Raw genomic sequence first — 16522 nt, 5'->3', positions numbered from 1 at the left:
TAGAGAATTGAGCCCTCACAATTCTTCTTTGAAGCGGCCTCTCTTCTCTCTCACATAAGTGATTTCTTATTTAAGAGTAACTTGCATTACTCTACTTGGATCCAATGCACATGAATCATTAAAAGCATAAGCTTAACCTATTCCTTACAAGCATCACTGTTTTCATCTTAGGAACAGGTAGAGGATGACCTCCCACATTGAGCTTACTCGGTCTTTATAGTTTAGTTGTCATATTGAACCTAGATCTTGGGATCTCCAATCAAGATTAGGTTTATACTGTAATCAACCTATTCATTCATGGGATTAAGTCTCATCCCTCTTGATGCTTGATTAACTTGATATCAATTCAACCTCTGGTTAGTGGATTTGCAATCCTTTCCTTTTGTCCTTACATAGTCAAGTGTCATGACTTCATTCTAAATCAATTATCTAATTGTATTATGTCAAGAACGTATGAGTCTTGACTTCCGTTGCACATCACATTCTGCATTCTCTCAATAGATGCTTAGCTATACATATAGCAGGCACAAGTGATGCTCGCACCAAACAAAATTCCTTTTGCCCCTGTGACTTTGAGATATTTAAATCTCTAGGGTGGAGATGACTAGCCATTAATTCCATCCCTAAGTGATATGCTAACCACCTAGCTTACCTTGACAATTACTAAACTGCCCCAAACTAATTAGGGAACTAAAATTACATAACTACCATAATAAAACAAAACTGGTTTTGCAAAAACCAAGAAGAAATTATATAATTTTTATTAATAGATAAAAACAATTTGCAAAACCACTTTACTAATAAACTCTTTGAAAAGCAGTCTATAGGTACGCGTACATTTTCATAATTGTCAAGTTACTAGCAATGGAACATCAATATAATTTGTACATGGATGAACTCCACATGCACTAACCATCAAAAGACTGATCCTCATATCTCCCATAGGCTGAGCAATATTAACATGCCCCCCCACCCCCTCAAACCCATCATAGTTTAATAATGTATGTTTAAGCAACTAATTCATCATAATGGATGTGGCCAAGTCAAAGACTAGCTAGTGGTTTAAACCAGATAATCATCCACAAAACAAGTCTGTAACAATCCAATGAACCAAATATTTACACCAACCACTAGAAATAATAAATAGCATAAAATAACCTCAAAGGTACCTAGTGTAAATGTATAAGTTACATAATAACCTGTTTTAGAATATCCTCCACACTTATCTAGGGCTACAAACTCAGATTCCATCGTGGATCTGGTTATCACATTCTATTTTGAAGGATTTCTATGTTTTGAGCATGAGATCCACCATCTACAGTCTTCTAGTATACAATTGCAATGATTTCAAGTCTTTCCATTGTTACATGTAAATTTACATAAACCCCTACACTCCAGGTTTATTATGTATAAAGCTCTATGATCTTGTACGTTTGTTATGTCCTCCATATGTAGGTCATAATCACCATCCACACAGCACTAATGAATTAGATTGCGTGAAATGCTATATCATTCATACGACCATTTATCATAGCCAAATATGGATTTGACATAATCTACATAGTCAAGATACAGTTGATAAATTTGCAACACCCAACCTCATATGATTATAACAAGGCTGTATCAACAAGGAAAAATATTTCAACATAGCCCAAGTTTATCAGACATGCATGATATTGTATATAAGTGAATGTGTTTCCACTGCATATCTAATCTTTTAATAGACAACATAGTCATCTCTTTCCTTTTGTGCTTCCAGGATTTCTTGAAGTCTTTCCATATAAAGGGTAGCTTCTCAACTACTTGGAAAGGCTCTTTCATAGTCATTCTCTCAATATGAATTTCGTTAATGATCATTTGGAATTCTAGAGCTTAACTCATCACTATTTCTGACCACCATTTTGAAATTCAAGAACTGACCCATCAAGAACTTTTCAATATCAGCATTCTCAGATCTGTGCTTGTGGTCCAAAGACTCCCACAATCCCTTTGGAAAAACCCTTGAGTTATACTCACTATAAAGTGCATCAGTCAAACCATTTAGAACATAGTTCTGGCATAAGAAATCATATTATTTCCACAAGTCAACAGTTTACACCACTAGTGCGTTTAACTCATCCTATCCAACAATTGGAGGATCCACTTTTAAGAATCATGCTAGATTCAATATTGTTAAACCAAACAACATCTTTCGTTTCTAAGTTTGAAGTTCAATCCTTCAACTATCCATGTTTCTCATGGTGATTGAGTTGATGCTTGTCGGTGCCTTAACTACACTCATGTTATCACCCTATTTTTAACCTTTTTAATTTCTGAAATGTCGAACATGGCATTAGTATACATTAATAATCCTAGCCACCCATATAATATTTTCATCTACTTGCACTCAATAGAAAAGTACATAAGCTAGATAACAATATATAATTATTCTAAATGTGGCCAATATCCAATCCTTAGAACATATTTTTTCAGCTATTTTATGTCAAGATGGTCTATGAGCACAAGAGATCATTGCAATATCCATATGACTCTATAATCTCACACCAAAGTAAAAACTAAAATTGGTGTTTGTCATCATATAGATCACCCAAGAATATTGTCTAGCCATAAGTTTATGCAATTCATCCGACCCATAATGCAATTATGGAGCCATTACCTCCAAAATACAATGACGAACCGGTTTACTAGCACAATGTAAACCACTATAGCAAACTTGAATTGTGTCTTCCTTCAAAAAGCTGACTTGACTCTAAGACATTAACAAACTCACAAAACATTAACAGACTTTCAAAGCAATCTTAGCACTACTCTTAAATCAAAAAATAAAAAAGTCCCAAAAATCTCATATTCATCAAGGAAGGATCTTTAATTTATAGTAGAAATTTTTGGTAAATACAATAAACATACCATATTACCATAAGGATTTCATTAATAAGCTTAAGAAAACGAAAAGCTTTGGCCATTTATGGACCAAGCTAGGGAAATGAAAAACTCCTTGGGAAATGAAAAATCCCATAACATTCCTTTCAAGTCCTACAACATTTCATTCATGAACCTTGCTGGGCAATGTAATACCCAAAATGTTCATCAATATTTCATGCATGAACCATCCTTTTGGATTTGAAACACCCAACCATCTATAATTTATTTCATGCACTAATTACCACAAAATCTCCTCTTAATGAACGATTTTCATTCACTTATGCCCATTTTCCAACAAATACAACCTAGAGAATTGATTGGATCACCTTTGTTTGAATGCCAAGTGAGAATTGTGAGAGTTCTGCTATAAATATAGGTTTAAAGTACAAATTGGAGTCCCAATTCAATTACTAGTGTAAGTATCCATGCATGTTGATGGGTATATTTGTAATTATCTTGTCCTCTTCTATCATAAAAACAATAAAATGGAGACCATGAATGTCACAAGAAAATTTACCCCCAAAAAAAGGGAAGAATGTAACAAGACAAAGACCAAATTCAAACAATTGATCAACTTAATGTAAGTGAACTGCACCTTCAAAGTGGAGAATTATAATTTGATGATTGAGTTGTTTTGATGCATCGTTTCAGCTTTGGCGACTCAAACTAGTGAAATATGATTGTAAAATCGACCTTGAATTGTGATATAAATCAGTCAAACAAGGCCTCTGTGGTTCACTTATTCTGAAGTGTCATCTTACTCGCCATTCTAAAATGAGGGAGAAATTTTTTTTTTTTATCTTGGCAGCTCATACAAGTCAATGTCACGAAGTCTAAATCAAACGAAGGTAACTTCCAAGTCAAAGAGATCATGCACATGTTTGGCACCAGACAATGATCCGTTCAAGCTTGTCTTCTATAGATACCTGAGCGTCTAGCTTGCAAGTTCATCAAGTCATTGCCTGCTAGTTTCTATAGCTTTTCTGTGCATCTTTGTTCATCCCTGTATTTCGGATTCACAGAAGAACCAAACGTAATGGGATCAGTTGCAGAAAATCTATGAAGCTCGACGCTCGCAGGGTCCAGCCACAGTCCTGGAAATCGGCACAGCAAACCCATCAAACTGTGTCTATCAATCTGAGTTCCCAGATTTCTACTTCACATTCACAAAGAGTGAGCATGTGATTGAATTGAGGGAGAAGGTTAAGCAAATCTGTGACAGATCAACAATAAGAAAGAGGCATCTTTACATGACTGAGGAAATTATGGAGGCAAACCCCGACTTCTACAACCTTACTGCTGCGACACTCGATGCACGCCAAGATGTTATGGTTGTTGAGGTTCCCAAGTTGACTAAAGAAGCAGCATTGAAAGCCATCAGAGTGGGGGCAGCCCAAATCAACGATCACCCATATTGTATTTACAACCATTTCTAGTGTTGATGCACCTGGTGCGGATTTCCAACTCATCAAGCTCCTTGGTCTTCCGCCTACTATCAAACATGTGATGATGTATCATCTAGATTGACATCATCTAGGTTGCTATGGTGGTGGTAGCGTCTTTCGTGTTGTCAAAGACCTTGCAGAGAACAACAAAGGTGTTCATGTCCTCGTTGTTTGCTCGGAGTTGAACTCTGTTAATGGGTTCAGGGGACCCACTGAGACCGACATGCACACTTTGTTTGGACAAGCAATATTTATTGTGGTGCTGCAACTTTAATAGTTGGTGTAGACACTGACACGTCAATTGAACGCCCACTTTTCCAACTCTTCTCAGTAGGTACCCGAGCTCTCCCTGACTTAGATGATATGGCTGAACGCCACTTGCGTTAAACTAGTTTTCAATCAATTTATCCAAAGATGTAGCCAAAACTATCTCCGCCAACATCAGGAAATGCTTGGAAGAAGCATTTAGCAAGATTAGTGTTAATGATTGGAACTCTATTTTTTGGGTGTCTCACCCTGGTGGACTAGCAATTTTGGACTTAATTGTAGCAACCCTTGGGTTGAAGGAAGATAAATTCAAGGCTTCAAGGTAAGTCTTGAGCAAGTATGGCAACATGAAGACCCTGTGATGTTCATTTTGGGTGAGATGAGGAATAAGTGTATGAAAGAAAAGAAAACCGCAACTGAAGAAGGGTTCAATTGGGGCATGTTATTAGGGTTTCGATTAGGTCTAACTGTGGAGACAATTGTCTTACAAAGTGTTACGATCTAGGCTAGCAAACTTTTACGAACTCGCATCAATTTTTAGTTGCACTTTGTTACAAGGGTTTTCCTCCTCTAGATGATGACCATGTCCTCAATTCATTTTTTCTATTTTTCAATTCTTTGTTTCATATTTTTGCTTAGTGATATATCACTGCATTCTGTCTTCTCTTTACAATCGTTGCCTCCTAATATGAAACACCTAGATGGCTTGTCTTTCTATTGATTTAAATATTAAATTACTTTATTGTAATGTTCAGATGACTCAATGCTACAGCCTCTCTTTCTTCGAGATCTTTAATCCATCAACATAATATACTAGGCCAACCTTAACTCTGATGAGAGGACAACCATGAAAACCCTAATTAGTACCCAGAGCTAGTTCTCAAACCAAATTCTTATATCAAGGTGGTGATCCTCTACTATTTGAACACACAGGTTATTGAAGGTCATATCCCTTCTACTGCTGTTTCACCTTCAGGAAACTTTGGATCAAATTACATCCTAAGCCAAATTTCACACGAAATATATGGCTTCAGTGAGGTATTTCCAGTCTAGCAATCAAACTAGGGAATATTAAAGCTGATCCCTTTAGAGTTTGGAATAAAGAAGTTCTCTGTTTAGGTCATTTTGGATAGTGAGATTTTTATCCATATATACACCCACACACCAATTTTAAGTGAATGAAAACTACATTATCATAGGACAAGAGATTTCTATCACATTGTGTAACTCCCACACAAACACAAGGGCTAGTGAGAGCACATAAATACATATATGGGTTTATTTTATTCAAGGGGCAGCTCGATTATTTTGTGCATTCCAGTGCAAGGGCCACACAACCTGTCATGGTGCTTTTTCCAGCTTTTTTTTTTCCTAACCCATAATTAGAAACGAATAAAAGAAAATAAATCCTAAAACAATTCCACAAGTTTAAATTCAATGGTTCTTCGAATCTTCCAACATCATTAGCATCCTTTCTGTTTCTTTTTTCCCTTTTTCTTCCCCTGCAACCCAAGTGAAAAGCATAAAAAAACCCTTCTTGGGGGAAGAAAGGAGGCTGTGAGCGAAGTAGGTCAGTGATTAAGCTCACCCATGGGCAAAGTATCTCAACCAGTGACAGTCATGACTTCAATTCCAAAAGCTTAGCGCTTCAACATAAGGGCACTGGATTCACACAACTAGGATTCATGTTACTCTGGGAACTATATAAACTTCAACTAGCATATCTTCGAATTCTGCTGATGGAAAACTGATTCTAATACATTAACTAATGACAAAGTTGAATCAATTTGGGAAAGAAGACTAGGTTCACATAAAGATGTCTACCAAAAATGGAAATAGATGGGCTACTATAGTTTAACCCATAGCTCTCTGCTTAATGCCTCTTCGTTTTGCCATCACTGGTGGAAAGCATCACCCCTGAAATCTTGTTAACCTCATACAGCAATCCCACAGAGAACAAGAAGCTGCATTGGAATAAAAAGAACAATAAGAAAGACATTTCCTCTACAGTAAGGAACACAACAGATTTTGCTACATGTCATTTTTGCCTGGAAAAATTACAAAACAAGGATCCAATGAGCCAGTTACAAATTGCAGATTTTAATCATGACCTAAATCCCTTACGTGACTGTCACTTTTATTATACCAAGATTGGCATTCATCATGTATATTCTTATGGTCGTTAAAAGATAACGATGTCCAACAGTAACAAAGCATGAAAACTTTAAAACCATTTCACCATTTTAAGGTAGTACAAAAATCGCTATATCTGAATCCCTTGATCACATGGCAACCACAAAATTAGAGGCATTAGCTCATGCTGGGGATTGCTTCTGTGATAAGCCAGAATTACTTGTGGTTTCTGTTGAAGCATCAATTTTTCCAGCCAAGATTCACATATAAATGCAATAAAAAGAACGAATGTAATCACTCAGCTCACTACTGCATGACAGTGAAGACCTTTACTGATGTTTATGCAGTGTTTGAATATTAGAAGCAGATCAAAAGATTGTTGATTATATAACTTCACGTTTTCAGTGGCTAAGCAAGATATAAATGAATTCAAATTATGGCAGAATTGTCATTTCTCAACCAATTATGCCCATGTTGCACATTCACCTAGTGTACATTTACTTGTTTGATAATCAAATTCAACCAGACTCTCTCAGCCACGTCATCATAAGCAGATAAGGAGTGAAATGAGAACCATGAAATACAACCCAACATTTGAAGTAGGGCAGAAAGCGAGGAGTGAACAGGCTCTCTGCAACTTAAGGTCAGATTTAAGAAGAGTCTGTTCAACGGAGCTATGATAGCATGAATTTTTCTACAACTTTGAAGGAAGATTTAAACCTAAAGATGGGAGTAGATATAAATAAGTGAGGGGAATCCAAGGTTTCCTTATCTAGCTGACAGCAGTCGGAAAGTCATTGATCTCTAGTCTATTTTCAGATCAAATAAGACAACTATAATCACTTGAAATACAAAACTTGTTCCAGAAAACAAAGCTGAGTTTCTGGCCACCTCCTGCTTCTGATCCTTTTTCTCTCCTTTTGGTTCTTTCTCTCCTCTCTTATCCACCTAGCACTGATTCTTCGAATTGCACGTCTTTTCTAGTCTCTGGAGGAGACACCCATCAGAACTGATGGGAATGATTCAATCTCTTTAAGAGTCCTAGTTAATCTAAACTGCTAGTATATTATTTTCTATTTTGAATATTTTGCAATTGTTGTTCTATTCTTCAAAGTCAATTTATTTTATTTGTGAATCTCTGAAATGACCCTGCCCATGATCCACCCTCACCCCAGTTTTAGTTGAGGTTCTTTTATGTCCATTATCAGTAAAGTTATAACATACAAATACACACCAAATACTATTCAGCTCTATCATGTTCAGCACGACCTCTATAGTCGCTGCAGTATGCTGGATCCTTTTTTCTTCTTCCGATTTTTGGTTATCCACTTATGACATTTAACATGCAAGAACCATAGTTTTTACATCAATGTTTGGATTTGAACTTGGGTGGAGACACCAACATTCTCTATCCTATCAGTAGCGGTCCAAAAGGCTATTTTATGGAAAAGAGAGGATCAGACAAGGGACCCCATTTCCCCATATTTGGTTATTCTAGCCATGGAAAGGTTTCTAGGATGGTGAGAAATTTGTGGAAGGAAAGATTCAGCTACTGCCTCACTGTAGAGCTTCTGCTCTCTCATCTAGTGTTTGCTGATGTTCCAATGATTTTTTGTGAAGGCTCTGTGATTCTCTTATGACTTGTTTGGGGGCTCTAAAGGAGATTCATAATACTCTTGGCTGAAACTCAATAGAGTTAAGTCCTTTATTATTATAGGGGACCTTACTCAAACAGCTAGGATACAACTTCTGAAGTTCATGGAATTTAGGGAGACCGGGCTACCTATTAAATAGCTTGGCATTCCTCTTATTACAGGAAAATTACCAATGGCAGATCACTCTCCCATCATTGGTTCAGTTTGGAAGAAGCTCGAAAATGGTAGGCTAGATATTTATCTTTTGCAGGACAGCTTCAACTTCCAAATTTTGTGTTACAGGGAAGCTACATCTACTCACCTGGTACTTTTGATTAGCTTGATAGGGTTGTGACCAAGTTGGAGACCATGCTCTCTGATTTCCTATAGACGGGGACTTTATTTGGAGTGGAAAAATGGATTAAATTGCTTAGGATAAGCTTGCCAACCCAAAAACTGAAGCTGGATTAGGAATCAAGGAAATGAATGTTGCAGTTTTATTTATGTAAACTATGGTGGACTGCTTCTTATAGGGATAAAAGCCTATGGTTAAATGCATTTATTCTAGATACCTCCAGGATGGCTCAACAAACCCAGACTAGCTCCTCAGGGTGGAGAAGATCCTTAAGCTTCGAAGGGTAGTGGAACCATGTACAAGGCATCTTATAGGGATGGCAGATTAACTTGGCTATGGACGAACAACTGGCATCACTACAGTGTGCTTCTTCAACGCTTTGAAGACAGGACTTGATATGATGGGGTTAAGATGATAGACAAAGGAAGAAAGCAATATTTCACAAGGCAATTGGAGAGAAGGGGCTTCTGTTTCGATTGTTTTGGCTACAGTCTGGAGGGAACTTTTTACTCTGCAGAGACTGCAACATTTACAAGATGATGTAATTATCCAGTAACCTACCACAAAAGGTTTATTCACAACAAAATCAGCTTGGGTGTTGGTTCAATCAGTCATTTAAGGTGCGTGGTATTCTGTTATGTGGTTCCCAAGTGGCATGACAGGACATAGTCTAGCAACTCCAGCATGCAAAGTGCAAAAAACAAATAAATATGCTGTAATTAATTTTCTTCCATGGTTTTCCTCCACAAAGTTATGTCATATGAACCAGAAACAATCACACCAATGCTTTGAAGCAAGATGGTTTAGTATTTGGAAATTTGGAAGTTGGAACATGAGAGCTAAAAGCTGTATAAACCAGGTAGCATTACCATGTTGTGATACAAACTCGATGCACAGTGCCAGCAGCAATTAGAGCAATTACTTCCGCCAATAGGACTGCAATAGAAACAAAAATTTAGAACATGAATACAGAAACTAGTTTTTTTTTTTTTTTTTTCAACTCTTTTCTAGGTCCCCTGACAAGCCTAAACAACGACTATAGCACATCAAAAAGTGGTCACAGGTAGGTAGCAGCATCTGGAAATAAACAGCACTATATTTGAAAGTTGCATCTAATTATATTTGAGAAATTGAACCTAACCATATAGATTTCTGCAATGCATATGAGACCTAATCCTTTGACCTCTTGCTCCAGGAACACCCATAGGTGGTGATTATAGGAGTGCTACTCATAGGCTTCAAGACAGGGAACATCCAACGGCTCCCCCCCCCCCCCCCAACCTCTCTCGATAGTTTAGTTTCATGTATGTGAAGAGAAGAGGTCTCCATATACTCCTCATCTTTGAATAATGTACAATGCCACAATCTCATTTTCTCAAGAAGCACTAATTAAAAGGCGTATTCACCAAATAATCTCAGTGCCCAAGGAACAGAACTCAAGTACTTCTGAAACCTTTTTGGATGAACTTCCAACTGAATATTCTTAACATAGATAGGATACAAATAAATAAGCAAATATGCGTTAAATTCCCTTACCCGCACCCCAACCAGTTCTCATACCACATGTCTCCTGGAAGTTTCCAATGAACTGCAAAGAAAATAAAAAGCTGAACTCAAAATCCAACAATAAACATGCTTACGCATTAGTTATCAGACAAAAATACTAAGAAAATGGGTTGTCACCATCAATAAAAAAAAACCTGCCTGGAATAATGATCAGAACATATTTAGTTAACAAAATCACAAAACTATTCAGGCATAAGGGTCATTGACCTCATCCCCAGTAAAGCTGTATGGATACCAAGAGCATGAGGCTCCAGCCACTGCAAGGTCTGGGTTCCATTAGAATGGTGTGTTCGACATAGAAGCTACCTTATACATCAGTGTCATCATCCAATAACAAAAAAGTCCAATTAGGCCTCCCAAATGAAATGATTAGGTAAAAAGAAGATGACCGCCAGCTCAAGGTCTTACACCATTCAAACATCCCAGTGACCCCACAGAATAAAGAAGGGAGAGGGGGAAGGGAGGCCTAATTCATAACTAAGCCTCCATTCAATCAAAAACAGATTTGATTGCAAATATGTATAGCACTTTAAGAACTGTTCAGATTCCCTCCACCTTGGTGAGGCATTTTTTGCCTCTGTTATCTGTTAGAACACCTACACCGGTGGAACCCCCTAGAAAAGAGCCTCACTCACTGACATCCGCCTTAAATAAGTAAAGCTCTCATCCTCCCTCAGCCCTAATGGCTCTACCTCCTTTGTGATGACCAATTCTCTTCCTCTCTCCATATCTTTCTATCTCCTTCATATTCCTCCCTCCTTTCATTGCTAGAGAATGGAACTTGCACAATGGTCAACCTGGAGTTGCAGACAGAAAAGACAGCAAACAGTTCCCTTAATTCTCCCTCTCCCTCTGTAGATTATCATGGCCTCGAGAATCCAATGACCGGTAACTTTGAACGACTGTTCCAGCAGGTTGGTGATGCAGTAAGATGTTTTGCAGATTACTTCAAACTGAGAGTGTCTTTTCTTCTCATTTATCCCATGTTGTGACTTTGCCTTGCAGCCAAGGCACAAAATTTTGGAAACATGGTGCACAAAATTGTTTCCAAAATTAGAAATAGTTTGAAAAATAAGAGTGTAGCATGGTTAAAAGTTGTAGAAGGTTTATCTTTTGTTCAAAGTTGAAATCAAAATACAGTTAGGTAAAAGTCAACAAGTTCCTTTTTACAAAGGTCCAGCTTCCAGTAAAACCAATAAATATTGATTAAATGTTCTCTCACTCATGAAGTCTATAGCAATTCTGCTCTTAATGGATACACAACAGATGACGTCTTACAAGTATACTTGGCTCTGCAGAAGGAACACCAGGTGAAACAATAACATTTCTCCATTTTGAGAAATTGAACATCAGTTATATTCTGGGAAATTGCTTTGCGCAGCACTGAGCTGCGAATGGTGTGGATGAATTCTGGTGGTCTGTTTTGGTTTTCTTTTTTTTTTTTCACTTTTTGAACTACACTGAAACCCAAAAAAAAAGGGTGGTTGAGACCACTTTAGATCCGGACCATTCGCAGCTCAGTGCTGCGCATTAATTGCGCAGCACTGAAGCCAAATCGTATATTCTGCCCCAAGCAGGTTATTATTAAGGTTCTTAAACAACATTTTATTTGAAATTTTGAGAATTCTGAAATGATGAAAATATTACCCAAATGATGAAGGGCGGGCCTGGCGCAATGGTGGAGTCTCTCCATTGCGCGCTGGAGGTCGCGGGTTCGAATCAGCCTCTCTGCAAAAAGCAGGGGTAAGGCTGCCTAGAAAATCCCTTCCCCAGACCCCACAGTGTGGGAGCTTCGGCACTGGGTACGCCCTTTTATTACCCAAATAAGTTTTGAAACAGCTATACACTTAAATTCTAGAGCGCCATTTTCTAGTTCAATGTCCTATCATAAAGAAGCATTTCTAACTTCTAATCTTATTTTTCACTCTACACGCTCTTGGTGTGGAATCAAATCTACCAAGCCAATGGGAAGATGGGAGGGGCCTCAGTACAGTTTCAGACACAGAGGTTTCCCTAATTCTTTTATAGGGAAAATTACTTGTACACCACTGTACTATGCTGTAAGTGCTTGAAATCAACCAACTTCTGAAATAATTATTTGAAGCCCCATTAAACCTGATGGTGTAAGTCTTCTGTTAGTGGTTGAAATGAAATGTACATCTTACCCTTCTAGGCTATTCTACTGAAACTTACAAAGTCAAAGGAAAATCTTTCTCCACCTTTATCCTTCTTCCTGCAACTCCACTCCTGCCCCTGCTTCTGTCTCTTCTTTTTTTTCTTCCGCAAGTCCACCCCCAACCCCTGCTGTTTATTCTCCTTCTTCTTGCTGCAACTCCACAATGGTTGAAGATAGCAGCTTCAAAGACAATTGGCATGCTTCAGCATCCACTGACAACATCACCAGCGCTTCTAGACTTTTTGGAGCTTTTGGATATTTCAGTATTTTACTGTTTGTTTATTCTCTAACCAGTCTTAACAGTTCAATCTGGTGTTCATTAGCTTGATTTGATTTGAAACTGAAGACTTCATTACTGAAACAGGAAAAAAGGTACTAAAGACTTCTTGCAACCATTCTTCCTTCCAAACAGTTTTATTTTTATCTTAAAACTCAATCAAGGTTCATAAAAATCTTGTAATTCCAGTTCCACTATGTTTTTTTTTGGATGAATAAATAATTATATTAAAAAACAACAAGCAAAATGGACAAGCACACAAGGGAACTCAAGAGGTCAAGAGGGGGGAGTAAAAGAAGAGCTGAGACCCCAGAAACTAACAATTAACCTATTTCTGGGGGAGTCAACCACAGGGGGATGGGGGATAGACAGCAATCTAGAAGATACATCAAAGTAGATGGCACTCTAAATCAAGTCAAGAGAGCGAGATTTGGAAGTCCATCTTCTAATGTTGCGCTCCCACCAGAGATGGTGGATGGTGGCACCGAAAACTAACTTGCCAAGGCGATCGCAAATGGAGTGACCAGAAATTTTTCTTAAGAACCAAGAACAATCCCGAGCAAAGCCATAAGATCGTCTTGAACAAGGCCAAATGGAGGCAAGGGCTCTATCTCAGAGGGACCGAGAAAGGGGGCAGGTGAAAAAAAGGTGTTCAATGTCCTCTGAAGCATTCCAACAAAGGGAACAGTTAGGGGTGGCATGGATATGGTGGCTAATGAGGAATGATTGGGTAGGGAGGGCAAGGTTTAGAGCTCTCCAGAGAGTGAGGGTATGGTGGGAATGTGACCTTTGAACCAAACCAGCCGAGACCAAGGGACAGGGGGTGGTGGGGGCAAAGCAGGTTCCAAGCAAAGGCAGTGGTGAAAGATTTAGTGGGGGATGGGGACCAAATGGTGGAGTCACGTGACTGACTAAGGATAGGGGGGAGTGCATTCCAAACATGAGCAAGACTGGGGTGGGGGAGAGGGGACCAAGACCCATTGGAAATGAAGGCATCAAAAGTGGTAGATTTGGGGATACGAGTCTCGTAGACAGCGCGAGGGCCGAGGAGAGAATAGAGAACGCCCAACGGATGCCAGGGTCAAGCCAAAAAAGAATGGTAGATCCTACCAAGATTTGGATAGAAATCGCAGTAAGAGCTCGAGGACGGAGGAGAAGGATCTTCCTCCAAATCCAGGATGGATTAGAGGGACAAGAAACTATCCAAAAGGAGTCCTGCTTGAGAAGGTAAGAGTAGACCCACAAAACCCATATCGAATCCTGCTTAGAAACAATCTTCCAAATGAGTTTCATAAGGCAGGCCAAATTGACATCAAGAATACGGCGGATCCCGAGACCTCCCTCAGACTTGGGACGACAAACAGAGTCCCAAGCGATGGGATGGAGGAATTGGGAAGATTCTTGGCCTTTCCAAAGGAAGGCACAGAAGAGAGATTCCATGGATTGGATAATAGATTTCGGGATTGAGAAAATACCACTCCAATACAAGTACGAAGATTGGAGGACAGATTGGATGAGCACGACTCGGCCCGCAAAGGACAAAAGCTTCCCTTTCCACTATGTTTGTCACAATGAAACAGGCTTAAAACTAAATTTTCAAATTGATTGAACCATTAAGTACACAAAAATCGGTTGCAGCGAAAATGTGTGATCTGATCTGATGTGGAGAGCCAATGGCGACATTCCCCAACGAAATTGCTAAGTCTAGGCTGTCACTTCTGCTATTGTCACTCTCCATTCTGTTCTTCATTTTTGATATTTACTGACAAGAACTAGCCATTCCCTTTTGGGCCTCTTTCCTTCCTTTTTCTTAATATCCTTGTTCCATGTTCTTTCTTTTCATGCCTGTCAAATGTCTTGTCTGATCTGGTGCATTTGACCAGTTTTACGCTGAGGCTGAAGATGATGATGTTTCTCGTTTTACACATACAAGGAGCGAAGTTCAACCTTTCTCCCTCTTCTCAATAATGGCCTCACCCATGGTCGAAGACCAGCAGCTTTGAAGATGATTAGCTCACTTCAATGTCTACCAACAACATTAATAGGCCTTTTAGACTTTTCGATAATGAAATTTCCTTAAAGGGGCAGGACTAGCAATAAGAAGGTTGCAGTAGTAGTAGGAAGTGGAAAAAGAAGAAGATGACGATGAAGAAAAAGGCTAATGCATGAACCAGGATGAGTTTAGAAATTATGGTCGCTTCAGTACCCTTAAAGGGTTCTTGGGCATTCTTGAATTTGTTTTAACCTATGGTGTCATCATTAAACAATAATTGACTAACAGAATGGAGTTGGTTGTTAGCAACCCTAAAATACAGGGGGAAGTAATTTCCCCTTTCTTATGAGAAAATCTCATAAAGTTCCCTTAGTTCTAGTTTACATAATTCACCTTGTAATTTCCCTCCTGCAAAAATCAACTTTTAGACAATCTTCAACATTACTAGCATACAAATTATACAGACATAAATTCCAAAAGTACAATCAGAGACTTGCATAGAAGCAAATATATTAGAGTTTGTGATACTGAAACAAGCTAAATGATAAGAGTTGCCAGGTAAATTAGACACAAGATTCTATGAAACTCACTGTAAGCAATACAAGAAATAAAAGAGAGCTAATGAAGCCTCCAAGAATGGTGAACAACTCTGTCGATGCCAACTTCGCTCTGTACATTTCCTGAAGCGAAAGAATGACAGCGAATAAAAGGAAAGAGTACAACATGGAGCTTCCTGGACTCGCCATGAAGTTGAGGCTGCACAGACAAATGTAACAAATAACGTATCAAATCCTGAACTCAAAGAAAATTCCAGGTTCACACAGACACCCAACTTGATCACTGCATAAAGATAACATCATAACATTGTTTCTTCTGTACGACTATCACTAAAAAGTAAATAAACCCTTTAGAGGTAGAAGCCTATATCAACTCCAACCAAAATCAAACAGAAGAAATAGAATGTCAGAGCATCTAACACAAAAATTACATTTTCAACCTAATCCTCCTTTGCCCATTCCATGAAAAAAAATTGAAAAAAAAAAAAAAAAAGGCTAGAATTAACCAACAAAAAGAGGCTGCGCCATGATCCGTTAAAATTATTCATCAATGAAGTGATGTAACACAAACACAAATCTAAACCCTATAACAACAAAGAACGGCTGAGACCCAAACTTGTGATCTTCCAAAAGTAAGTACAAAATGAATAAAATTTATATGTGCCTAGAAAAAGAAAACTATGTCAATTAACTACAGACCTTTAAAAAAAGGGAGGGGAGGTCATGATATTATAGCATTTGTTCTGATCAGGATTGGAGAGGGAGAAGGAGAGGGAGAAAGAGAGTGAGAAGCACTATAGACATTCTTTTACCAGTTATCGAAGCTGTCCAAGCTTCCGTCTGTTCTGATCAGAAACACCAGAGAGATCGACAAGAACGTGATAGATCGAGTTGCAGAGAGATCGATGTTAGCGCATTCGGCAGATCAATTTTCTAGTTTGACAAACTTTGCCAAGCCACTACTGGACCAGTAAAAACTGGTCGGACCAAAAAGAAAAACCCATGAACCGGATAGCTAAGAACCATGATTTTCAACTCTGGTCCAACTGTGGACCAACCGACCAAGATTGTAAAAACCCAATCTTTTTGTAGAGTGGTGTCCAAATGATTATCCAATGAATTATAAGATTCAGTCATATGAAATATTTTAATCTAAGGGTTAAGGTAAATCCAATAATCACCAATGGATTAAAAATA

The 16522-nt window shown here is 38.4% G+C and overlaps 1 protein-coding gene and 1 pseudogene across 2 annotated transcripts; one reads left to right on the top strand and one right to left on the bottom strand.

Annotated features, from left to right (window-relative positions):
- The first annotated feature begins 2326 nt into the window (after window positions 1-2326).
- Window positions 2327-5239, top strand: LOC149012670 (chalcone synthase 2 pseudogene; annotated as a pseudogene).
- A 502-nt stretch (window positions 5240-5741) lies between these two features.
- LOC149012669 (keratinocyte-associated-like protein) lies at window positions 5742-16260 on the bottom strand. Of its 2 annotated transcripts, XR_016174019.1 has the most exons (6): window positions 16138-16260; window positions 15359-15524; window positions 10293-10344; window positions 9626-9692; window positions 6223-6598; window positions 5743-6136 (listed from the first exon to the last, which is right to left on the bottom strand). XR_016174019.1 is itself a non-coding variant. In XM_089159120.1 (5 exons), exons 2-5 carry the CDS (start codon window positions 15512-15514, stop codon window positions 6508-6510), a joined length of 366 nt encoding a protein of 121 aa, XP_089015246.1. In that variant the 5' UTR covers window positions 15515-15524; window positions 16138-16260; the 3' UTR covers window positions 5742-6507. The 2 variants fall into 2 exon arrangements, 1 of the variants encoding a protein (XP_089015246.1); XM_089159120.1 differs by having other exon boundaries at window positions 5742-6598.
- Between the last annotated feature and the right edge of the window lie 262 nt (window positions 16261-16522).

This window comes from Hakea prostrata, chromosome 6, assembly GCF_041222555.1.
Source record: "Hakea prostrata isolate BN-2017 chromosome 6, UWA_Hpros_2, whole genome shotgun sequence".
NCBI classification, from domain to species: Eukaryota; Viridiplantae; Streptophyta; class Magnoliopsida; order Proteales; family Proteaceae; genus Hakea; species Hakea prostrata.
The sequence above is the reverse complement of the archived record's forward strand: the minus strand, read 5'-3'. Positions and strand labels throughout refer to the sequence as shown.

Excerpts from the sequence above, each read along its gene's own strand:
- LOC149012669 (XM_089159120.1), bottom strand. The coding sequence starts at position 15,514 with ATGGCGAGTCCAGGAAGCTCCATGTTGTACTCTTTCCTTTTATTCGCT. Across the intron at positions 10,345-15,358 it reads TATTTCTTGTATTGCTTACA|TTCATTGGAAACTTCCAGGA; the intron begins GTGAGTTTCATA and ends TTTTCTTTGCAG. Across the intron at positions 6,599-9,625 it reads CGAGTTTGTATCACAACATG|CTTCTTGTTCTCTGTGGGAT; the intron begins GTAATGCTACCT and ends ATTCCAATGCAG.